The sequence below is a fragment of the Ciconia boyciana genome, chromosome 10, assembly GCF_034638445.1.
Source record: "Ciconia boyciana chromosome 10, ASM3463844v1, whole genome shotgun sequence".
Classification (NCBI taxonomy): Eukaryota; Metazoa; Chordata; class Aves; order Ciconiiformes; family Ciconiidae; genus Ciconia; species Ciconia boyciana.
The window spans coordinates 33305193-33330161 of NC_132943.1; the positions used below are offsets into that span (position 1 = coordinate 33305193).

The 24969-nt window shown below is 37.8% G+C and overlaps 1 protein-coding gene across 3 annotated transcripts in view; it reads left to right on the forward strand.

Annotated features, from left to right (window-relative positions):
• HECW2 (HECT, C2 and WW domain containing E3 ubiquitin protein ligase 2) overlaps window positions 1-24969 on the forward strand; it is a 177983-nt gene that overhangs the window by 141532 nt on the left and 11482 nt on the right. For all 3 annotated transcript variants that reach the window (XM_072873878.1, XM_072873877.1, XM_072873879.1), the window contains 11 exons: window positions 279-375; window positions 4612-4695; window positions 7791-7900; window positions 11893-12013; window positions 14117-14230; window positions 17925-18077; window positions 20144-20242; window positions 22041-22170; window positions 22769-22915; window positions 23569-23683; window positions 24475-24560. In XM_072873878.1, the coding sequence (XP_072729979.1) occupies window positions 279-375; window positions 4612-4695; window positions 7791-7900; window positions 11893-12013; window positions 14117-14230; window positions 17925-18077; window positions 20144-20242; window positions 22041-22170; window positions 22769-22915; window positions 23569-23683; window positions 24475-24560 (1256 nt within the window). The remainder of the gene's footprint in view (window positions 1-278; window positions 376-4611; window positions 4696-7790; window positions 7901-11892; window positions 12014-14116; window positions 14231-17924; window positions 18078-20143; window positions 20243-22040; window positions 22171-22768; window positions 22916-23568; window positions 23684-24474; window positions 24561-24969) is intronic.

The window sequence follows — 24969 nt, forward strand, 5'->3', positions numbered from 1 at the left end:
AGTGTGAGTGATAAAATATAATAGAAATTGCTAACAAAATTAGAGCTGTTAACAGTGGGAAGAACATGTCACAATCAGATTTGGTTCATAATCAAGAAGCGTGTTCCTTAAATGATAGTAGAATCGGTAGCCTTACATGAAAAAGTATTAACACAATACTGCTAAACTTAAAAACATGAAGATGAAGTCTGCTATCATTATTGTTCAAAACTCAGAAGGAATGCAGTCCTGTCTTTTAGTATCTCCTTGTTTCAGCATATTTTTGTTGATGTTTTCAGCTTACAATGACAAGATTGTCGCGTTTTTGCGGCAGCCCAATATCTTTGAAATTCTACAAGAGCGTCAACCGGATCTTACCAGGAATCATTCACTCAGGTAATAAAATCAGTGAAGCCTGCTATTCCCATTTCAATACAAAATGCTAATTAGAATTAGTTTCTTTCATTAAAATTAGCAGTGGAACATAGCAGATTGTAGACTTTTGGCCTATTCAAACATATTCATAAAGCTGTGGGAAATAGTTCTTTATTGTATTTCTGTGTAACTCTCTGAAATAAGGTTTATGAGAACAGAGGTAATGTGTTATTACCAAATAAAGGTACCCACAATAAAATATTTGGAACAACTGGCATAAGAGATTTGCTGAGGTCTTCAAAATGTGCCGAGACAGCTGGATGGCATGGCAAATGTGCCCATTCATTTGTGTATGTGGGCAGCTGGGACTGTGAGGCAGAATGGCATTTGGTTTTGTCCTTATCTTCTCAGGGCACATTTCGAGAAAGGCTGTCCTGACCTAATGACCTTGGAGGTAATCTTATATCAATCAGAATTTTTAGTGTTTCTCCAAAATTTGAAAAACGGGTATCCAAAATGGATAACCAAAATGGATAACCAAAAATGGGTTTTGCGTAGTCCAATGAGATCTGATGAAGGATGATCTTAGATGGTTATATGGTTGTTATAACTCCCTCATATGGTTAGACTAGAAATGATAAAAAGCGAAATTCAGGAAGTGGCAAGATGCCTCTTAAAGTGTATCCCCGCACAAAGACACTTCAGTTCATGTACTTGGGTGTAAAAGATGGAATAACTAACAACTTGGATATTAATTACTAGGGCTCAAATGACTATCTGTTGTTCCTTGGACACTAAATTTAAAAAATGCTGGTTTGATGGTTGCGGTCTGTCCTGTGCAAAGAGCTGCCAGTGCAGCGCTCTGTGTTCCAGATGCCTATCAACGCTGGCTGGCGCAGCAGCCAGCACTGATTTTCTTTTTTTTTTTTTTCCATTCTCATAGTGTTACTTATTGATCCCTTTTTCTCCATGTCCTGCAAGTTCCCAAAATTCAACAAGCTGCCTGTTTTGCAGTTTCCCAAAGCATCATGTTCTAACAAGTTTTGTGATGAGGCTTCTATGTTAAAGATTTGTTTTATCCTCTAAATAAATCCTGGCTGACAAACCTGAAATTACATACTAGCAGAATACACATTCACTAGAAAATACAGAGAAAAGGAGGAAAATAAAAATCTACAGTTTTCAGCCTGTTAAAACAGTTGCTATGTTGCACCTATATCACTACAGGCAAGTTTGTTCCACCAGGCTTGGTTTGAAATGTGAGCAAACTAATCTGTTGGGAAATAGTATACAAACAATTTCTGATTATTAGTAGTTTTATTCCTCCTTTTTCCTTTCCCCAGGGTGCTTGGCTTCCTTTACTATGATAGCAATCAGAGTGTCATTTTCTTCATATGTTTTGTGGTTTTTTGATAATTTAGAGTTCAAGACTGTTCAAAAGACTTGTTGGTATTATCAGATTCTGCTTCCTGTAGAACCTTGCTTCCTGATTACAGAATCATAATTTGCTACAAGCTGAGCCCTTCTCAAGAAAAAATAGTTTTCAGATTAAAAATGGAAGATCAAAGGATAAAAGATACTGGTTTCTGTAACTCATTTACTCAAGACTGTATGTCCTTCTGTATGCTTACTTTGTAAATAGACTGAAGATCTATGTCGAACTTACCTGCTTTAGCAGAATGATTGAAGATTTCAATAAACATAGTTTTATTTTGTATCAAGTAGGCTTGGTCAGAGAAGCCATTCTGTTAAGCCAAATGATTCCATTCTAGTCTTAGTCTTTGAAATTAGTATATTTGACTAAGGTAAACTATCTTCCATTATACATCTCCTATATTCTTCTAGAGCTGACGCTTTAGTAACATTTCTTACATTTTTATAAAGATCCCAGTTTCATTTTTCCTAGTTAGTCTTTTAAGACCCTGATTTAGCAAGTTACTGGTTTCCATGGCTATTTGACACACTGTGAGAGTAAGCAACTCCAATGACATTGCTGTAACACTTGACGAATTAAGACCTAAGTGAAATCCCACACTACAAAGTCTTTGTGTCATTTTGTTAGTGCAGTGATCAGTACAACTGCCTGTAATCTATTTCTTTGAGGACCTCAGTACAATTGAAGTAGAATGATGATGGTATTAAATATTATTATTACTATTATAATTATTACATAGGTGAGGAGGAAGATCAGTATTTGGCCAGTGGAAGAGGACAGAGATAATTTGAAAAGATCTCTTACATTTTCTGTCTAAAACAATTTCTCATTCCTAAAAAGAATGAAGAGATATGATAAGAAGTTGAGGGTCTGTTAAAATATACAATGAAAGTATACTACAGGTAGAAGATTGTTGTTCAGAGGTTTTATGGTGGAGTGAGAACGTTGCATTTATCATACTATTATTGTGTAGCCAGGATCAAATCTCATTGCAAGCCACTGCAGATAAAACTGAGAGGCTGTTATATAATGTAAAAGGCTTCAGGCAAAGGCACCTATTATACATTAAACATAATTTATATCTTAACAGAAAGTAAAAGGTGCATATTTAAAAAACTATCATTGAAATCACAACTCTCATTGGTAACCCCAAGAAGTCATGGATTGCAGTAATTTGGAGCGCTGCCTACATTAGTTAACCCAGAAGACGTCCTTCTGGTTCCTGGTGTAGCTGCCAAATAAATGCTTAGATATATTTTGTAATCCACCATTTATTTCCTCAAACCTTGCCATTTGGGCACTGATGTAAACTGGAGTAGGCTCTGGAAGTGTCCAGACATCCCTGCCCTGGGCGCACTAGGGCCATGCTTGCACATGGGCAGTGCATGTTGGCTTTGGCTCAGCGCTGTGCTAGTGGAACTACGGGGCTTCAAGGCTGAACTCGAGTCTTGACTGGTCAACACTGTGGTTGCAACAAAGTGGGTGCTTGACTTTCAGTAACTCTCTTCATAGAGAAACACTGAATTACATGCTGCTGCTACAGCCACAGCTGCCACCTGGCAAGCAGGGACTGGGGGGCTCTGGGCACAGCCTGGCTGTGCCCCTTTTTCACCCTTGAATATGCTGTAAATGTAGTGCAAGTTACCAGGGAACGTATGCTAGGTCCACCGTTTGAGAAGGTCTTTATGCACCGCAATTTGAGAGACAGATGGCAAGAAATTTGGTTTGATCCTTTTGTTGAAACTGCTGTGCATGAAATGATGGGTTCCAGAAATTCATATTGCGGCTTAAACTCTGTGCAGCTGCCAGCAGCTTTGTTACACTGTCGATTGCACGGATCTTTTTTGACCTTCTTGCCACTGTTGGTAATAGGACAGTGGGGTAGATGGACCTCTGAGCTGAGCCAATGCTGCTGTTCTTATGTGGAGTTCTTTACTTTTCTGTTTGTTTGGGGTTTTTCACCTTTGGAATTGGGACAGTTTTTACTACACAGGTTTGGTTTTTGTTTTCTTTTCCTCCTGAAAAGTAAAGTCAAGTTAGAATTTATCTCTACTGTACCATCATATACCTGGTACTGATAGAGAGAAAATAAAAGGGATGTACTTTCATTTCAGAATGCAGGAAAAAACTCTACAGAGATAAAGAACAGGAATCAGCCAAGGAATTATATTCAATATAGATCCAAAAAATCTGTGTCTTACTATGCTCAGAGTTTAGGATGCATAGATTCCACAATGGTGACCAAACTGGGTCTGGGAGGAAGGGTGTGTGCTTGGGTGAGACAGGGGGAGAAATAGTACAAGGGTTTTTCTGGAAGGTCTCTTAAATGAAGTGTGTTACGAAACCCCCACTTTTAAAATCACAAGTGTGCCTTGTAATGTATGGCTTGCATTTGTACAAAGGTTCAAAAAAGACAGTACCTCTTTAAACAGTTCACTTTCAGAATAGTAATGTCCTCCCGCAGGGCTCAGCCTCCTACTTGGAATTCAGGGACACAGCTAGTGTGAACCTGAAGGATTGATTTTTTTTTTTTTTTAAATTACTTTTTTTACTGATTGGATGGCTGTTCTACCTGAAACAGCCTGAGCATTGAAGAGATGAGGGCAACAGGAGAACCATTCCTCAGAACAAATTAGCCTTTTGGTTGTAATATTTTGCTGCTCACACGGACATGGTGTGGCAGGGAAAAAAATGGTTTCTGAAATACAGAAACATAACCCCGAGGTTTTTATGATATACCTTGGACTTTTTCTTGTTGCTGTGGTGTACATGGGTGCCTTATTTGCAAAAGATATTTTGGAATTCTTTTTTTGCTTACACAGGGAGAAGATCCAGTTCATCCGGACAGAGGGAACACCTGGGTTGGTGCGTTTATCCAGTGATGCAGACCTCGTCATGTTACTCAGGTAGGCACTGCTGCTTTCGATGCACGTATGGAGTATGCTGTGGCAGCTGCTGAGGAGCCTTTCAGTGAGTAGCGTGTGCTGATTTAGTGACCTAATCATTTCCCCTTCAGTACTTGGACTTGCAGCTGGGAGAGCTACAACTCAAGGGTCAGGTTTTTTATTTTCATCATGCTCAGTTTCTAGAGGGTAGTTGCTAGCTTGGAGGTCACACTTTTTCATAACAGTGATGGAGCGTGATATTCTGTCTGAGGAAAGGCAAACACTGTGCTTGCGACTTATATGGCTTTGCCCAGACCACCTTTTACTGTCCTGTTGCATCCAGCTCTGACATTTAGATAGGTGGTACAGTTTAGATCTCTTTGCAAGAATGTAGCCTCTGGTGCTTCAAGAATGCATCTGTTTAGTTCTGTGGTTTGGGAAAGTCATGAATGTTCATACTTGAGATACATTTTTGTTACTTAATGTCTTGCTGCCTCTTCAGTATGCTGTCAAGCATTGTCCTCGTTAATACAGGAAATACTGTTACAGAGTTCAAGAAATGGGAAGCTGCTGTTTTAATATTTTTCATTGAAGCAATTAACTCAAAAAATCAGGCAGATATTTTTTTTTTTGCTAGAATTAAACTCTTGTTTCTTCAGGTGTATTCTCATCCATTGTAAAAGTGCCTCAAGAAATTCACAAGCACATTTAAAATTGAATCTAGTGAAGTAGGATTGGCATTAGTAGCAGTCTTTTGAGGTCAGATTGCATAATGATAATCCTTTCTGGTCCCTAAATCTCTGAATTAATTACAGCTATAAAAATCTCATTTTAAAGCCATGCTGAAGCTTTTTAAAAATGAGAATATAGTTTCTTAAAAAACCTTTAAGATTTTTGTTTTGATATATAACGCATGGAGATGACACAGGTTTTATATGGAAAACTCAGGCTTCAGCTATTTGTTTTTAAAGAAGGATGGCATGAGTGATTTTATCATTGCTCTTTGACTGGGTTTTATTCCCTCTAGTGTTCTGTTAATAGCAAAGACTGCAAATAATTCTTTTAGTGGAAATAAAGCAAATTCAAAATTTTGATCGTAGGCTTTCTTTTGTAGAAAAGCAATAATGAGTATAACTAATTTTTAAGAGAAAAGGAGCAGCAAGTGGTTCCCTAGAACAACTTTATCATATTATTCAAATTTCATTTCTCTTAATCTACTTTTTTCCCTCCCAAAATATCTAACTGAAAAGCTTTGCTTGAGGATTTTCTTCCCATTTTATTAATAATCTAATAGTAGCATTGCCCCGAGGACATATTCTTGATAAAATGTTATCTATGCATTCATTAGTTTCTTAAACTGTTGGATGTTATACCTCAAGACCGGACTGAGTTATTGTGAGCTTATTGTGAGTAAATACTGGTGTAAAATCGAAGGTGGGCTAAGTTAAAATAGTGGTGTCCTGAGATGATGAAATTTCTTTTCTTACCCTTATTTAGTCTCGGTGGATCTTTACTTTTAACAGTATTTTCCAGCAGGGTGTCATCATGACCCTTCTCTATGAAACCCTGAAAAAAGTGCACTCTAATCATGATGACTCAGTCTTCCTGGGGGTCAGGACACCTGGGTTCTATATCTAGCTTGGCTGGTTGGATGACCTTGGGGAAGACTGTACCCATTTCCATCCCTCTGTTTCTTCAGCTGGGGGGGAATGATATAATTTTCCTGTAAAGCACTCTTGAGATGTGGTACTAACTGGGTGGAATCACTATTTCTGATGCCTTTATTGCTTGGGAACACTACATTTTTTCACATGCTTCAGTAAATATTAAGTTGCAGCTAACTAAAACCAAACAAACTAACCCCTATCTGTTTAGGGACTGAAGGAGGTGCAGTGCATCACATTTTTAAAAATACTCTAAGAATGGCATTATATTATGGTTCAACTCTTAAGAAGAAAATATTTTTCACTTTCTTCTTTTGAGTATGTTGTTTGGTATAAAACGCAAACCATAATTTTAACTCTTACTTTAATCCAAGATTGAAATAGTGGTTTATATTTTATCACATTTTCAGCATCAAAATGTAACTTGGAGGAAAACAATGCATGGTCATTAATGTAAAAATAACTGCCAGAAAATACCCATTAAAAAAAAAAAATCTCATACAAAAAATTTTTCTAGGTATTTGTTCGGTGAACAAACTTAGTAAGAAACATCTTTCATTTGAACATTGCTTTCATTGGTTGAGCCTTATAGTAAAAGATTGGCTTGTGATTCTTTCTGTAGCTCAATTTTTGAAAATAAATTTTACATATTATCTCAACAGTTTATTCTTATCTGTGTTGTGTTTAACATCCAACATAGGCTTTGATATCAGATCCATTCTGATATTAGATATTCTGTCTCTTTTTGGATTTGCTTGTGTCAATTTTGGGAAAAGACTGAAAGTTTTATATATACATATATATGTATACACACACAGACTCTACATACACAGATGCAGTGATTAGGCTGCAAAGTTGTGTAGCAACTTAAAAGTTGTGTAGCAATAATATGAGGCATGAAATAACTCAACCTGAACAGGCTAGATGTGATACCCATTTCAGCAACAGCCTTAGCATTAAAGATAAAATAAAGAAATAACTTATGCCAACAAGGTTACTATTCAATACACTCAACAAGTTCAGATGTGATTCTTAATCCTGGAGGCTTAGAATGTTTGTCTCTGTTCCTGGTCTTTGTGCAGTATTACAGATCTTTTTCCAGGAAATTGTGACTAAGGTTATTGACCTCTTTGTAATGAGAACACAAGTTTAAAAAAAAAAAAGGGGGGCAAATTTTAAAAGCTGATTAACTATATTTTAATCTTGAAAACAAATACCACATTATGTATAGCAATGTCCTACAAAGGTAGTAATTACTACTTTCCAGTACTTTCAAGATCTGTTTGAGGGAATGGCAATAAAATATTTTGTACCACTCTAAGGGTTCATAGTGGAGATAGGCAAGCGACTACCAAAGAAAGCAGGTTAGTAACTAGAGATTTATTCCTAGAAAGTGAAAAATGCCATTAATTCAAATAAACATGTTATTTCTTATTTGTTCCTTTTTACCAGCTTGTTTGAGGAAGAGATAATGTCATATGTGCCGCCACATGCCTTACTTCATCCTAGTTATTGCCAGTCCCCAAGAGGCTCGCCGGTGTCTTCGCCTCAGAACTCTCCAGGTAAGTTGCTCAGGCACAGCCTCCATGAGGGCTGCACGAAGCCATTTCTTATACATTGTAAGGACCAGTTCCAGATCAGTGAAGTCAGTAGCACACTCTGCTGCCTTGCCAGAAGTCGGAGAACAGAAACAATAGACAAATTGTTTGACTGTAACTTTTTGTTTGCTTTCCAAATTGAAATTCACAACAGCCTAAAGCCAAGAACCCACTATTTGGAAACTAGAACCTATTCCCCTTTGCATTTCCCAACTTTTAGATGGGTAAAGTTACATGAGCTGACGCACCTTCTGAGTGGTCAGTGAGCTTGTCACTGCAGTACTTTCGTTATGATGGTATCTGTAAGATACTGCAGTAGAGCCAGTCCCATAAGTTACTTTACATTATGCTCCATGTAATGACTTCCCACCTTTCTGAAGATCCAAGTTCTGTTGCTCCAGCAACAACAAAGATTTAGTCCTATTTTTGAGCAAAGTCAGCAAGTGTGATTGCATTTGACTGTCAAACTTGAACCTTTGCCTTGGGCTCACAAGATGTTTTGCTGGTAGAAAAGATTGGTGTATGTATTACAACTTCAGAGGTTGTGATTTTGTTCTGACTTGTAAAACATGCAAACTTGTTTTTCACTCATGTGAAACAACTGACTGCTCATGCCAGGATCCTGATGCCTAGAGAATTAAAAATATGAGATCTAATAACTGTACATTAAAATGCCAGTGTTAGTGGGGCTGTAGGGCAATGAGTGACAATTTTATGTAAAGCTACATTGTTGTCCTTTAACATGAGTTCAAAAGATAGCATATTGCAGCTGTCTGGAAATACACATCAGAGTAGAATGAAATTGATATTTCACATATTAACTAAGTTGTGGATCAGAACTAAATTAGTTCAAATATGACAAGTTCCATTTGACCTCTGAAGGCTAAGTACAGCAATTTGAAGTTCATAGATGTCACTGTTCTTAGTTTTCTCAAGAAGATAATAGGTAAGTAAAATAAAATCACTGCAGTAAATCAGAAGTGGCTTAAGGGGATTTCTACAAATTTGAGAACAAAAGTATAGCTAAATAGAGAACCTTTGGAATGTAAGCAACTCTAGGTAGTTCAAGACAGTAAGAAAATTTTATCAAAAAAAGTACTGTGATTTTTATGGGCATTTTCCAGTCCACAATCATAAAAAGCTTTACCTTTTCGAGAAACGGGATTAAAACCATTCATAAACATGTCCTGAGTGGTAGCTTTTCCTTCTACTGGACATAGGACCTCAGTAGGACCTATTCGAAGAAACTATCCGAAGACCTTAATGACCTTATGGCATTCTGAAAAGCAGCAAAATATAATATTCACATGTATTGATATTTTGCATACATATATGGTTTAGATTTAACTGTTTCCCTTTGTTGAAAAGAAAGGAAGAATGAAATCTGCATGTGTGCATCTTATTTCCAACTGCAAACCTGGTGGTTTTTTATGAGTAAAAACAGTTTTGGCTTTCAGAGTTACAATTTCTTCATTAGTAGTGCATGCACCAAAGCATGCTGGGCAGGGCTTCACTCCAACAAAGTAATTTCAAAATGCATTCAGTCTTTAATGTGTGATATTCTCATCTATGCCTCAAAGCAGTAGCACACAGTAAAGGATGAACAGCGATGGTTTTAGTCCCGTTGTCCTTAAAATTGTAATGTCTATTCTATTTCACTGAAAATTATAGAGAGACCATTGAATCTCCCTGTCAGTCTGTGAGTATGCATGTTTGTGTTGGTGTACAAATGACTTTTTTGATGAGAAGTTGTAAATAGCCCATCATTTCTATGGAGGCTCTGTGTTTTTTCGTCAGCTAAACTGGCTGTGCTGCACTGCATGAGGTTGCATGTTAAGGATTCATTGTTCAGACCAGTCACAATTGGTTGTACTTTCTCTTTTGGGAAAGATGAATATATAGTCACGAAGCTACTCTTTATATCTGCTTTAGAAATATAACCTCTTTGAAAATCAAATATGATTATCACATCACTGGCGTTTTTTAGCTCTTCCATTAACATCTTTTGTTCCCAAGGCGGAAGTAATCACTATAATTGCCCAGGAATTTCTTGGCATATGCATCTGATTTGCAATGAGGACTTGTCATGTGCTTACAGAATAATATACTGCTGATTTCTGAACCGTGAAGTCATGTGTTACCAGATTTATGTTCTGCGGTATCTCTGAGCAAAAACTTCCTTCAGGGGTTAAGATTAAAGTATGCTTTTGTTGCATTTTTTTGGTGACTACATTTTTGTACCTACTTTGACCCAAAGCGAAATAAACAAATTAGGGGGGAAAGGCCAATAATTAAAAGGCTGTTTACAGTTTCAAGTTTCTGTAAGTCTTCTAGAGAGTTCAGCTGAGGGTACCATTAGAAGCCCTTGGTGCTCTCAATAAAAGAGGATAACCACTACAGATTAATCAGTGACCATGATTTGTTTTTCCAGAGGGGTCCTGCATGTTCCCGTTGGAGCTCTGAGGATTCCCTGACACTTTCTATTCCTCCCACACATCACTCTAAGCCTAGAACAAGTGGCAAGTGTCTTTCTAGTCAGACAGGTCTTTTAAAGACCTGTAAATGGCATTCAGTGTTAATACTAATCTCGCTTGTTCTCTCTCTGATCTCTGCAGAGAGATCGACTCTGCAGCTTCTTCCAGCAGCCATTTCCGCAGGATGTGCTCGTCGCCTTTTCCGTCAGACCCATATGCTTTGTGGCTAAGCAAGCTGCTCTCTTTTCCCCTGGTCTCAGCCCACAGACTGAACGGATACACGTTCTCTCTCTTTCATGACCTGAAGCGTTATGTTCTCATGCCTTCACCCATAGTAGCAATAAATGTTTCTGTATTGGCTTAGTTTCAGACAGGGAGCCAAAAGAAAACTCGCATAAGGAACTGATTGTCACTTAAAAGACAGAAGTCTACATATACGGGCTCCTAAACCATTCATTTCTATTTCCAATGCATTATGGGCCTGTTAGACGACCACCAGTTGCAGATAAGTAGTTGGCAACCTATGTATACTGTAGGGCATGAGACATTTTGAACATCCTCTGCGGTTTTTGTGGGGTATGTCTACACAGCCATGCAGGGGAGGAATTTAATGTAAAAAAACTAGGGGTGAGAAGATGAACGTAAAAGGGCTAGGATTAACTGCCTCTTTGGCACGCTGTCTTGCAATCAAATCAATTGAAGTAATTTATTCAGGGAGGCAGTGGAAGTTCTAATGGTTCTAATATTCAGAATACATCAGACTACACACCTAATTTGTATATACTAGACTTGTACATGCAGATGTGGGGGTATGCCATTTTTTTGGCATACAGATCTCATCTCTCCCTGCTTTTAAGAAATTGATCCTCAAAAACAGTTTTTCAAAAATAAATTCACTTAGATGACCATCATGTATATTCCTGCAGTCACATGTGAAAAGTTCCACAAACTTAGATTTGGTAGTCTCTCCATTCTTGCAATATTTTTCTTCCTTGTACTTCCCCAAGGAAAAACTTCCACTAGGGAATTTCCAAAAGTCTTCCTTCTTCAGCTTGATGCATTCAACAGGGGCACAGCAGAGTACAGTCTGTTTATGGTTCATTTATGAGTTCTTGTTTTTCCTGTTAATATTAAAACCAGAACAGAGCAGAACATTTATTGCAGGTTAGATGTAGAGTGTACCTGACAAACAAAAGTTAAGTGTTTCCAGTTGATTGTGCTGTTTTTTTAATCCATCTTTTGCATTGACCTGGATTTGCTCTTTTAAGACTTACTTTAGAAAGGTGATACTATTCGAAATGAGCAACCAAAAAGTCTTGGATGCAGAGCAGATTTGAAGATATGCAGCTTTTACTCTTTATAAAGGTGACTAAATCAAACACATACCATGCCTTTTGCTATTAAGGAGTCTTTTCAGTAGAGGATGGGACATTAATCAGTTCATGTCACTACAGCTCATTCTTTGCTTATTGCTTCCTGCAGGTACTCAGCGTGCCAATGCCCGAGCTCCAGCTCCTTACAAAAGAGATTTTGAAGCCAAGCTGAGGAACTTTTACAGGAAGTTGGAAACTAAAGGATACGGACAAGGCCCAGGGAAATTGAAGTATGTTGAAGAATCTCATGAAACTGGATTTGTTTCTCAGGCAGCTTGCCTTGCCTTGCACGTCTACAAGCTTCTTCCCATTAGAAGGAATGCAGACGTTATGGTTACCCTTGCACTTCTGGAAATATAAAGCCTGTCATAAAAGACTTAGTGCCAGCATGTGATTCATAGCAGAGGATACAGCAAGTTCTGAGCACTTCTTTTCTATGTTTCCTCCAACTGTATTTTCATACAAATATTACCAATACAGTGCCAAAAAGCGCTTTGGGAAGAGGCATGCAGAACAGGAGGCATCTGAATTCTTCCATTAGAGCAATTGCTATTATATAAGCAGTTATATTTTCTGATGTCTTTTTCCATTGAAAAAACTGGATAGGCTTATCTTTTGTACATCATTGCATGTATTGATATCACAGTCCTCTTTAGTAAAGGGGACTCAGAAAATGAAATGTTATTAAATTCTAAGGATTGTCTTAAAAAACTGCTAATATTTTTACTTCAGCACTCTGAATGCTGGAGTGCTTGGAGTGAGGTCTTCCCTCCATCATTTATTTGGTAATCGTGTGATGACATACTGTTATGTTCAGGATAATCATCATAATATACTTTCATAATTTTGTAGATTACTAAGTCTTGTGCCAGCCATCAAACTCTCATAGTTTGATACTCTCATAGTAGCCATGAGGCACTAGAACTTTTTTTTAACCATTTCTTCTATTACAATAGGGGAGTATGGGAGTATGGCTTTTGTTTCGGGTTTTTTTATTTCCTCCAGCCAGTCACTTTGCACATTTTGCAGGAATTTGTGCGGAGCTCAGACTTCACTTATGTGAGCTTGTTAAAAGTTTTCCACAACTGAAACAGGATTAAAATAGTATTGTTTAGACAGTCTTAAGAGGCAGGGGTTGGACATTGTCTGCCTATAATGTAATGAAATTGTAAACACTTAAAGCTTAATCTATGAAAGTTTTGTCATGAATGCTTGAGCAAATAGCTGGTAGAAGAGGATGGCATTTGCTACCTGTAAGATCCATTACATTTCTTGCACCTTTTTTCCTGAGCTATTTGCCATCATGCTGTGGATTTTTAAGCAGAACAACAGCTTGATTTTTGAACAGAAGTTTTATCTGGGTTCCTTTCCCAGGCATACACTAACCTGCTCCTTTTTTTCAAACCAGGACCCCAGCACAGCTTGCATACTGCCTGGGTCCTCTTGTTGCCAGTTCCTGGCCTCCCCGTGTCCTCTGCAGGATAGCACAGTGCAATCGCTGGCTGATCTCTGCACAGGTAGTAAGGCCAGCAAGGGCTTTGCAAGAGGCTGTGTGGAGGGGTAAGCTGCCTCTCTGCGGGCAGCAGCAGCTCCCAGCTTTGGTCTGACTGATTTATCAAACGCACACATAAGGCAGTGTTTGAATATAAAGCAAGCTAAGTTTCAGGAAACTAATTAAACACAGTGTTTTGGCAGAAGATAAAATGTTTAAGTAAGGAGGATTCTTTCACCTCTTATTTTAGATCTTTATGACACTTCCTCGCTTTCACAATTTTCCTTTTAGAAGGTACATTATGTTTTCACATGTGATGCTTCAGTCTGGTTTTGGACAAACAATTGCCGTTCCTTCTAGACTTTTTGTCCCATCATACATACACTGGGGATAATGTACGGATGTGTGATTCTGGAGTTACCATTCAGTGACTTTCCCATGGTTTTATGTTTATCCTAGTTAAGAGATTGATTTTTACATAAAAGGTTAGATTCTTGCTTACAGTAAGACTGATTTAGAGGCCCAGCCTTTCAAAAGGATTTTAATCTTAATGAAAATGCCCACTTCAGGACCCTTCTCACTGAAGCCTTTAATTTAAGGAAGGACCAGCATAGAAAAAAATAAAACTACACTTCTTTGTATGAGAGACATTTTATTGAAATCTAAATTAGATCCTTGAGGGAGACAGACTAACAGACAGTAGCTGCCTCGTCTGGATCAAATTATCCAGCAGAAACATGTATCTCTATGAAGTCACCCTGTTACCTTGCAGTGTAAATAGATGTTTCCAACTGTGGTTCATGTTTATGAATTGCTGTTTCAAAATTATTTTGGTCTTCAGATTAATCATCAGGAGAGATCACTTGCTAGAAGATGCCTTTAACCAGATCATGGGCTACTCAAGAAAAGACCTGCAGAGAAATAAACTCTATGTCACGTTTGTTGGGGAAGAAGGGTGAGTAGAACGGGGAAGTAAATGTGATCTCAAAACTCAGTGTATCCTGCAGCTGCTGTTTCACCAAACTTCTTGTGGTCTAGAGTGAAAAGAGGAAGGATTACAGTCAGGAAATGCCACATACATAAGCCTAGAACATACAGCTGTTCAAGATGACTTTTTAGGCATTGTGAAATGTAACGTATCCTGCCTTTGCAGAAGTAATGCATGTGTTTATGTGAATTTTCATAATAGTTGGTGTGCGTTTCAGAATGTTGCTGGGAAAGCAAAGAATAAACAAACAACTTTCTCGTGTTATTCATATTTCTTTTCTGTCAGTGCTGACATTATATCTCCAGTGCTTGTTAAAAGACAGCTGCCATTTGTTGGAGGGAGGGTGCTTCAAGAGTAGGCTCAGTCCTTAAGTCAACTCAGGTCTGAGACAACGGGAGCTGAAAGCCCTCAGTGCTACAGGAGGTACTCACTGCCTCTCCAGGCCAGGGCCTGTGTCACAAATAAAAGCAACTAGGCTGTTGCTAGTTGTCAAATAAAGACAAATATTCCTGGCATTTCAAACTCACTTCAGAGAATGCTCAGTCTGTGTCTAATGAAAGTCTAACGTGTTACAGGTCGCGAGATGTGCGTTGCAAAGCAAGATGTGGTTAGATTTTCTTTGCAAGTGAAACTGGAACAATGTACTATTTGCCTCTTTCGTCTCTTGATTTGTGTCTGCTTTGTCAGATCTTAAAGCCTACTGCTTTAGGCACAAATATTTTTATTTATATATTTCGTGAACTTATTTGTAAATACATTCAAAATTTTATTCCTTGATATTTAGGAAACTGCAGCACATGGCTCTTGGAATGCTGTAGTGTGCATTATTGCCAAGCAATGTGTGAGTCTTTAAAATAGCTAAGTTGTAATAGAAACATCTCATACAAGATTAGATAAATTTAATCTGTCTTTGAGAACCCCTAAATCCTGTTGTTTGTTTAAAGTTCACCCTGAAGTGCTTAGTGTTAATAAGGACTCACTGAAGTCTTAAAATAAAAAATGTTGACAGATGAGAGCCAAGTGTGGACTTGTTCATATAAATATCGCCATGCTGTCTGAGTAAAAACTCAGAACTGGAATGACAAGGCTGGCGCAGGATGAGATTACACTATATTGACAGAGCAGGGTGGGGATGCAGGAATGAGGCCTGTCTCTTACACAGCCCTACCAACCTTTACTTTTACAGCTACAACCTCAACTCAGATTTAAAAATGAAAGGCAAAATTTTAAAATCATACGTGAGATAGAGATTGATCCAGATAGACTGTCTCCTTTCACCAGACGTCAGGCTTCTGCATTTCATCACTCAGTACAGCAAGATGAAGAGTGACCTGGAAATGGGGGTGACACATCTGTTCCCATTATATCCAGCTTTACACAAGACACTCTTCTTAATGGAAAAGAATGAGTTAATTAAGAGCAAAGTCAAATTAAAATGACGTCAATTCTCTATTTACAAATCTGTGTTTTGAACGAAGAAAGGATGTGTGCAAACAGTATTGTTTCGTCAGAGATGGTGCAAGGATATATATTGCATCAAACTATTCATTTGGCTAGGTGTAGAAAGACAGGTCAGGGTGGAGGAGAGGAGGACGGTGAGGAGGAGGAATACTGAAAGTTAATTGTTTCCTATTTGCTCCTCCTTTTCCTTTTTTAAGTTTTTAAGTGGGAGTTTGCTCTTGCATTTCTTTTCCTCTCTGTAAAGAGGTGTAAGTCGTAAAGTAATGGGTAATGAAATCCTCACAAGTTAAAACATTTTAGGAACTATTGATTTATTAGTGTATAAACTAGTAAGTGGGGCAACTCAGATGTAGTTACTGTTGTTCCTATGTTTTTTTTATCATAAGTCTCATAATGTTTGATATCTTCTTTGAACCTTCAATTTCTACAGTCATGCAATTGTGATGCTAGTTTAATGTTTTTACGTTCATACTTCATGTGGTGATAAGTGAAGAAAATTTTGATACAAAGAATATGGTTCCTTATATTCCCTAAGTTCTATTAACTATTAGCAGAAGCTGCTTTGCATTTATGAGTGGTAAATCTGAAGTATTAATGGTCCTTCCTAGGAGACATGAGTCATGTTGCCAACAACATATTACTCTACTCCTGAATACCCAAATGCCCCACAGTTGCAGCTGTTGTGTGGTTGCATACCTCTTGTATGAAGTTTTCTCACCCTTGTGCCAAGCCTTTAATTGTGGGATAAATCTGACTGGCAGTGCAGGACTCTCATGATTGATTTATTTAACATGACTCACAGTAACTCTGTGTACAAAAGGAGCTGTATGAAATGGCTGATAGTCAAGCACACAGTTTCTGTTCTATCTTAAGATTTCATAGTGAGTCTGATTATCCCAGAAGTTTGCAAGAGTCTTCCAGATGACCCTTTACTTGATCCTGGTATTTGTGCCAAGATTAAGATCCAAGTTGTCCATGATATCAAACCATTTTGGGTTTTCTCTGCAATTTGAGGATGGAATCTGCCCTTCTTGCCAGGGTAAGGATCTGTTTCAGTACTTCACTTCTGAAGCTGAACAGAAGCGAAGTGCTTCCAAATGACTGAAGGGAAAATATTTTTTATTCAACAGAGGAACAAGGCTTTGTCCTCAACTTGATAATGGTACCTAGCCTTTACTTTCCTGACAAGTTCATCCTCAAAAACAACTCTCATCTATGTTTGTCTTCTGTAAATGTTAATGAGCCAAAACATTAGTAGCAGAAGTCCTACGTGAAAGCTGACCTTCTCTGTGATACTTCTTTCTGTGCATTGTCTTAGTACTAAAGCAAGACCTTCTTAAAAGTCAAGTATGAAATCTTCAGTCTATAGAAGATACATCTTTATATCTATTTGTTAGGATTATAATAATCTCTGTTCCCCACAGGAAAATCCCTAGTTTTCTGTTTTCCAACTCTACCAGAGCATTAACCTCATACTTAACTCATTTCACTTGTGACCTGCAGCATAATGTCAAAATTCAGTCTCAGTGCTTTGTCAGCAATGAGTTTGTTTATGATTCAGAAAGAAGGGGTTATTTAGATTCCTTGTTCATTAGTACTGGAATCTCGAAATAGCAAAAAATAAAACCAAAGGAAATGCACTCTCCAAAAGACATTTAAATGCACTCAAGTTTGGAAGACAGACAAGAAAATTTAGACCAAGAAAGATAAATCACTGAAGTAATCTCAGATCATATTGCTAGGGAAAACAGAAATATTATCCTTCAAATTGTCCTATTGTTGCAAGTCTGCAAAGACAAAATATGACCATTGTTCATTTTCATTCTTAATTTGTCAGATGCAGATAGGTCTAATGTTGGCTCTTTTCATGTTTCCTCCTCCCGCCACCCCCCCCTCCCATTCCCCCCCCCCATTATTTGGTAATATTCCTGTGGCAAAGAGGCCATTACAGCTGGAGCCAAAATTTTTGATGAGAGCAGCCCGCATAGAGCACTTCATTCCAGTCCTCCAAGCCATTCCATTTCAGAATAGCCCCACGAGGACTTCACATACCTTGGCATTAAGCAATCTGCAGGATAAGGGTTCTGGTTAAAATCTTATGAAATTTTAATTAAAATATAGCTTAAGGAATGTAGATTCAAAAACATGTTTTTTTGCAAACCATGAACACTTTATGGTAATGTCAAGTTTCTCTTTAAAGGCTGGACTACAGTGGACCTTCACGAGAGTTTTTTTTCCTGGTGTCTAGAGAGCTCTTCAATCCGTATTATGGTTTGTTTGAATATTCAGCCAACGATACCTATACAGTACAAATAAGTCCCATGTCTGCTTTTGTAGACAATCACCATGAGTGGTAAGAATTATTTTTCTTTTTGTTTGGCAGATATGTTTTCTGTTGTTCCCACTTGTAGACAACTGCTTGTATCTGCTCAGACATATAACGCAGAATCTGGTCTCTTTAACCAGCAGCAAAATAACTGAATTTCTTTAGACTTTCCTGATTTTGTTTTCTCTTGTGGTTTTAAATGTTCTTATTTCTCACAAGGTCAGCAAAACTATGATTCGGAATGCGTACCAGGGGATTGTCTCACAACACAACTCTCTTGCGTTTCTTGTACATAGCAGTCATTTCATGAAAGCAATATTAGCCTCTTGTGCGTTCAAAAAAAATGAATGAAACATTGGCTTTTGGTCAACTAAGGGATTAAGGGAGATTTCAAACAGGTGTTACTGTATGCAAGTTGTCTGAGTCTTCCTAAAGAGTACAGAGGTCTCCTCAGTGGGAAAAAACCAACATATCTATTGGAAGGAAATCTATGGAGGTATCTTAATTGGGCGCGAGGGGAAGACTGCTGATTACATAGCTCTTAAGCAAAGTCTGTACATACACACACACTTCTAAAATAGTTATCAAGGATTTTTACATAATCCCATTTTCACAATTATAAGCCGGTTTAAATCACCCTCAGTTGATTTAAGCCATAGCATCGCCATAAGTCTGTAAAGCTGAGCTGTGAATATTAACAGAGAATTCTCTTGTGTAGGTAGTTAGATTACAGTAATAGTGGAATGACAGCTGCTCATCTGTGTAGGGCAGATATGTACCGAGTTCTTATTTACTGGAAGCCAGCTATAGAGAAGGAATATCAGAAAGGAATCGCATTACTAGTTTTAAAAATGAATAGAAAATTAAATGGTTGGCAGTTCAGTTAGTTGAAGCAACCTACCTGTTGAATTCCAATACTGCAACAATAAGTGGCATATACTGTATTGGAAAAGCAGAACAGTCTGGCAGAAAGGGGAGAAAAAACTTTGCATCCTATGCAGCTTCTGCCAACATTTTGTATTCATCCCTGGCTTCTGCAGTGCCGAACCAGAGACCTTGGGGGCGAGGGAGGCATGTCCCCCTCTCTGGGAGTGCTGGTGCCAGTGACAGCACTGCTCTTGTACAGCCTCGGGGGGAATTCAGAAAATGCAGCTGTGACAAGCAGTTATGCATGGAAGGAGAGGGCTCTGCATGTCACATCCTCATCTTGCAAACCCTGTGTACAGGCAGGTATAATAAAGCCCTAATCTTTTCAAGACAAATGTGGCTGAGGATGCATACACATGAAAGTTTCAGAAAGATGATTTTATTTGAAAAAGAACACTAGACTTAAATCTAGTTCCAGAGATGTGGAGGATTTTTCCCAATAGATCTTTATTCTCATGGGAATATTTGTAAAGACCCTACTATTTCAAAGTTGCTGCCACCTGATCTCAAATCTGTCAAACTCCCTCCCTCCCCCCCTAACCCTCCTTACCCACCCGACAAAATGAAGATAATAGGGGAAGAAAGAGAGAGGGGAGAGAAGGAGATCGTTTAGATCCCATTGACATAGGGCTGGAGAGCACTGAGATACATGAAAAAGCTTCCAGCCACTGTTTGTGAAAATATGTTTAGAAATCCATAATCACCAGTCAGAAGAGGGAGCAAGCAGATGCTGTAAGCAGAAAAGACAGACAGCAAGAACTGTCAGGCTGGAAAGGGTAGAAAAACCCTTGGCCTCCCAGTAACATGAAAACAAGTTAATCCTATATGGGGTGTGTAAAGAAAATAGGCAGTGGCTATCATACTGGAAGATGTGCTTTTATAAAGAGGCTAGTCTGGCAGGGGTTGATTGGGTTAATAGGGATTTGACATTTTTGAGAAGCTGCAACTTAGGTATCTGAGGGAATTTCCACACCCCCCAGACTTGCATTTTTTCTGTGCCTTACTGAGAATGTAAAAGAAACACAAGAAAAATACAAAAATACCACAATTTAGACATAGCTATCTGGTTTAAAAATGCTGTTTGGAAATATATGTAAGTTTTGATGACAGAGCAGTGTACAAACCACAGAGTTTCAGTATAACGATTGTAACTCTTTCTCTTCCAGGTTCAGGTTTAGTGGTCGAATTCTTGGTCTTGCTCTGATACATCAATATTTGCTAGATGCCTTTTTTACACGACCTTTTTATAAAGCCCTCCTCCGAATGTGAGTAGAATTGTTCTGTCTCCTTTTTTGGTTGGTTCCTTCCCCATGGACAATGCCATTTTGTGTATGGATAAATTATGATATTTTATTGTCAAAGAAGACAGGCCATTATTTATAATTTAATAATTTAATTTAAATCCAGGACTTTTTAAAAAAAATTACTTGTTTCCACTTATGGTTATTAGCCAGTTACCTAATAACTCAGAATGTAGTTTCTGATCAGTATGAAAACCTCATGTTTTGTTGTAGCCACGTTATCAGCTTTCTTCTACAAAATCTTACACTTCAAGTTGTACAATGAAATGCTGTGGTTTCATTCCAGATATTAATAAAGTTCTTATTCGTTTGTCTTGTAATGACTCACAGGGTAGGATATGAATCACTTTGTAACTTAGACTGCAAGACCAGTTCTCAGAGGGAGACTGATTGGTGGCAATCTCCATTTTGAGGAGCTTTACTTTGATATACTTTAGACTTCATTTTCAGAACTACTACTCCTGTTCTGGCTGAAACAATGAGAGCTGCGCTTTCTCAGCATGTCTGGAATTTAAGACCTAATGGACTTAAGGTGCTTCACTTTTTGTCCTCCATTTGAAAGCTGGTTTTGAGAAGTCTGGGAGGATATTTTTTGTATAATACATCATACATTCTAGTAGTGTGGAGTAATGCATCCATTCCTATTGCACGTATATATTAAAAGTACCTAAATGCTAACAGCATCATTTTAATAAGAATGAAGACTTACCCCAGATGGACTTTAATACTAATATTGTGTGACTGCCAAATTAAATTAAGTGTTTAACTTGGTGGTTCTCTAAACACTAAAATTAAAAATGATGGTGCGGCCACCTTTTTACACAGCCTAATTCATGCAACTTCCCCATCTAAGCCCTGGACCTTTGCTTTCCTCAGAACCGATGAGCCATCCAGACTACCTCTGCAGATGGGACATTCTGCCCAATCCATCAACTTCGATGTAGGGGCTGTTACTGTGGGACGTCACTTAAACTACACTTGAGCATCCAACTAAAAGTACAGGGCTTTCTTCTGACTTTATACGGACCCAAGAATAGAAGCAGGCAGGGAACCCTGCAGCTGAAAAGCACCTTACTTAATGAATAGCCCCAGTGTCCTATTTCACAGAACAGGATTTAAGGAGTTAAGAAAAATGGCAGAAATTGCCACCATGGTATTAAATATTATTAACAGCTGACACGTTCAAAGCTTGGAGTAGTAACTGTTAAAGACAGCAAGGGGCAGTTGGCTTACAGGTTGGATTTGTAAAAGAAGGACCAGGTAAGGGGAAATATGGCAAAAGGTAGAAAGATTTCTGTGGTAAGGAAGGTATCTGAACAGACTTCTTTGCACAACGAAGGGACAAGAGAGGTGGCAGTATAGTCACATAAGCAAAAAGGATAGTAGTTGCTTGTTATAAAAACTTACCATTTCTTTTATGATTTGAATTTTTTGTCTCCTCAATCTATGTATTTTCATAATTCCAAAATATTCTTCACAGGAAACGTGGAACAGACTCACCATAAGCTTAAAAAGCAATGTGTCTTCAAATTAATAAATTCTGGAGTTTTGTATATTAACAAAACTATTTTGTCTTATACAGTAACTGCTACTACTAGGCGAATAAACAGATTTGTAGTAGTGTCTTCTTTATTCTATTGATTTTTCTCGTGGCTCCCATTCTCAGCCTGTTTTTCAGGCCTGTCCTATCTGCGTTTAGTTGCTGAGCACACGCTTCTGCCATCTTATATGTATTTCTGTGTTTTCTTCTTGTTTATGTTAGACTCTGTGACCTGAGTGACCTGGAATATCTTGATGAGGAGTTTCACCAGAGTTTGCAGTGGATGAAAGACAATGATATACATGATATCCTAGATCTCACATTTACTGTAAATGAAGAAGTTTTTGGGCAGGTGTGCAAGATTCTTAATTTAATTTCCTTTGTGTATTCTACTGCTAGAGAAACATTTATTTGGACAGAATGATTGTCATTCCGTGCTGATTTGGACTTGTTTTTATAAAATTCTGGTTGATGAAAACAATGTTGAAATCTAAGGAGGAATTATTATTTGTAACAGGTCAAACGTGTCTTTCTGGTTAAGGAGATTTTCTGCAGACTATCTGAAATACCAAAATTTTGGATTGCTCTGCTGGAGGTAGTTTACCTGAATTTAATTGTAGCAGAGTTAGCATTCAAAGGTATTACAACACCTTTGTTACGATATTATTTGGAAGACTTCACTACTTTAGCTGCTGTAAAGATCGTTTCTTCTTCTCAGCTTATTCTTCATACTAAATATGAAGATTCTTCAGACTAAGTGGAATTTTAAATATTATTTTATCCAAAAACAGATTTGTCGTGGGTTCTCTTATTTTACATATTCCAGTTTGCTAAAGTCAGTCTGGGCTAGTGCTTTTAAGCAACGACTTCAACTTAAAAGTTTAAGTTATTACAATTGTTTCTTTTGTCTTTGTACTACTGTGTTGTCACTTGGTCATTTTTTTCCTAAGATCACAGAACGGGAATTAAAGCCAGGAGGTGCCAACATCCCAGTCACTGAAAAGAACAAGAAAGAATATATAGAAAGAATGGTGAAATGGAGAATTGAGAGAGGAGTTGTACAACAAACAGAAAGTCTAGTTCGTGGTTTCTATGAGGTAAAAAACCTCCAAAACTAAATTTACTTTCTTCCTTTGTCCTCCCAAAATATTTTTCTCCTCATATACATTTCCCAAATAGAGAGTCCCAAGAAGCAGATACATACATAATCAGCAGTGCACTTACAGATATCGGGGTGGGGAATCATTGTTAGTCATTGACTTAAACACTATGGTTATATATCTTCTTTAAACTGGAAAATAATATTGATCACTGTTTGTATGACTAGCAGTGAACGCTTGCTAAAGTGACCCGTCTGTTTCTTCATTGGGCCTTTGAGGTTTTTTGTGTGCATGCCGTACTCAGTGTAACACGGTAGACTGAGTGTATTTCAAGGTATTTCTCTCTTACCTGTTTTAACATGGACAATTAAATTGAATGTATTGAACTTAATTTGTCCTGAAATAATTCAATATTATTTGCCAATAAAATTATCTCCCCATCACTGTGATCCTCTAGTGAAACTGAATGGAACTGCCGTGTAAGAAAAAGAAGTCCATTTATTTGCCTTTAAAAAGAAAAAACCTTAATTCTTTCCATTTGTGAGAGAAATGTTACCTGATAAATGTCTTAGTAGCAGACAAGCCTTTTATGGGGAGGCAAAAATCAATAAATGAAGAAATGTTGCTATGCATTTTATTTCCTTTCACAGGTGGTTGATGCGAGGCTCGTGTCTGTATTTGATGCCAGAGAACTGGAACTGGTTATAGCTGGAACAGCAGAAATTGACTTGAGTGACTGGAGAAATAATACAGAGTATAGAGGAGGTAAACCTTAATTTTGAATTGTTCACTGGCCATGTTGGGGGGCCTGGAATTACCCAGTTTCTAAGACACTAAAGAACCATCCCATGAGATACATCTTTAGTATCTTCTGAACTTCTGTGGTTAAGTTTGCATTAGGAGAAGGTAATTTGTCCATTTTAGTTTGCTTCCTTGCTTCCCCATGCAGCTGTTCCCTTACTGTTTTCGTCTGGATAGCATAACAGAGCAGTCTTCTCCACAGAAAGTACTGTGCTCACCTAGTAGAGTACCACCTGCACACTAGTAGAGTACCGCCCAGACACTGGAGACCAATGGACATGGTAACCATTCTTAGTAGGATCTACCTCTTCTCCACTCTCAAAGACGACAGGAAATAAGAACCATTCCCAGTGTCTGCAGGCTGGCAGTTGAGATTATTTGAGAACAACGGAAGACTGGGGAACTACTTTGAGAGAGATGGTTGCAGCATCGTTTGCAGCATCGTTTGTAGCTTTAGATATATAAAAAGCACAGCATTGGAGTATTTCAAGAATTGGCATTCCTGTTAGTGATTGATTAATGGGAGAAATGCTTGCAAAAGAAATTTCACTCCTTTTTGTCATAGTAAATTAATTCTCTGCCTTTAAGATTTTTAATCATTTCAGGAGTAGTTTTCTCTCACCTCCTGTCTTTTGCTGCAATTGGATAAGAAATACAGCATCATTGTGATTAGGGCTGAACTAGGAAAAACTTATTAACTATTCTCTCAATCACTTTTGTAGCACTTAGAGGTATAAAGGCTCTTCTTTTAACAGGTTATCATGACAATCACATTGTAATTCGGTGGTTCTGGGCTGCTGTGGAAAGATTCAACAATGAACAACGACTAAGACTTTTACAGGTAAGAAATCAGCTGATCTGTGTAGAAATAGTCTGCAATGTCAAAATTAGATGCTAAACTATTTCCATCTAGGCTTATAACATCAAAAAATTATGGTGATACTGCCTAATGGGAATAACCTTACAATCCTCAGAGACTTACTGTAATAATTTTACATGACTGAAGCTCACAGCTATTTTTATAGCTTTCTAAGTTAAAAATACATTTAAGATAAAGTATCTGATGTCAATAATCCTTTACTATTGTTTGATTACATTAAGTAATTAAGATTAGTAAAGTACATTAAGTACATTAGTCAAGTACATTAAGATTAGTAAAGACAGAAAAGGAAAACTGTGTAATTGGTTATATCATTAGGTAGAAATTTTAATAATATTTGTACAGGTTAGGAAGGAGAAAGCTTAGATGG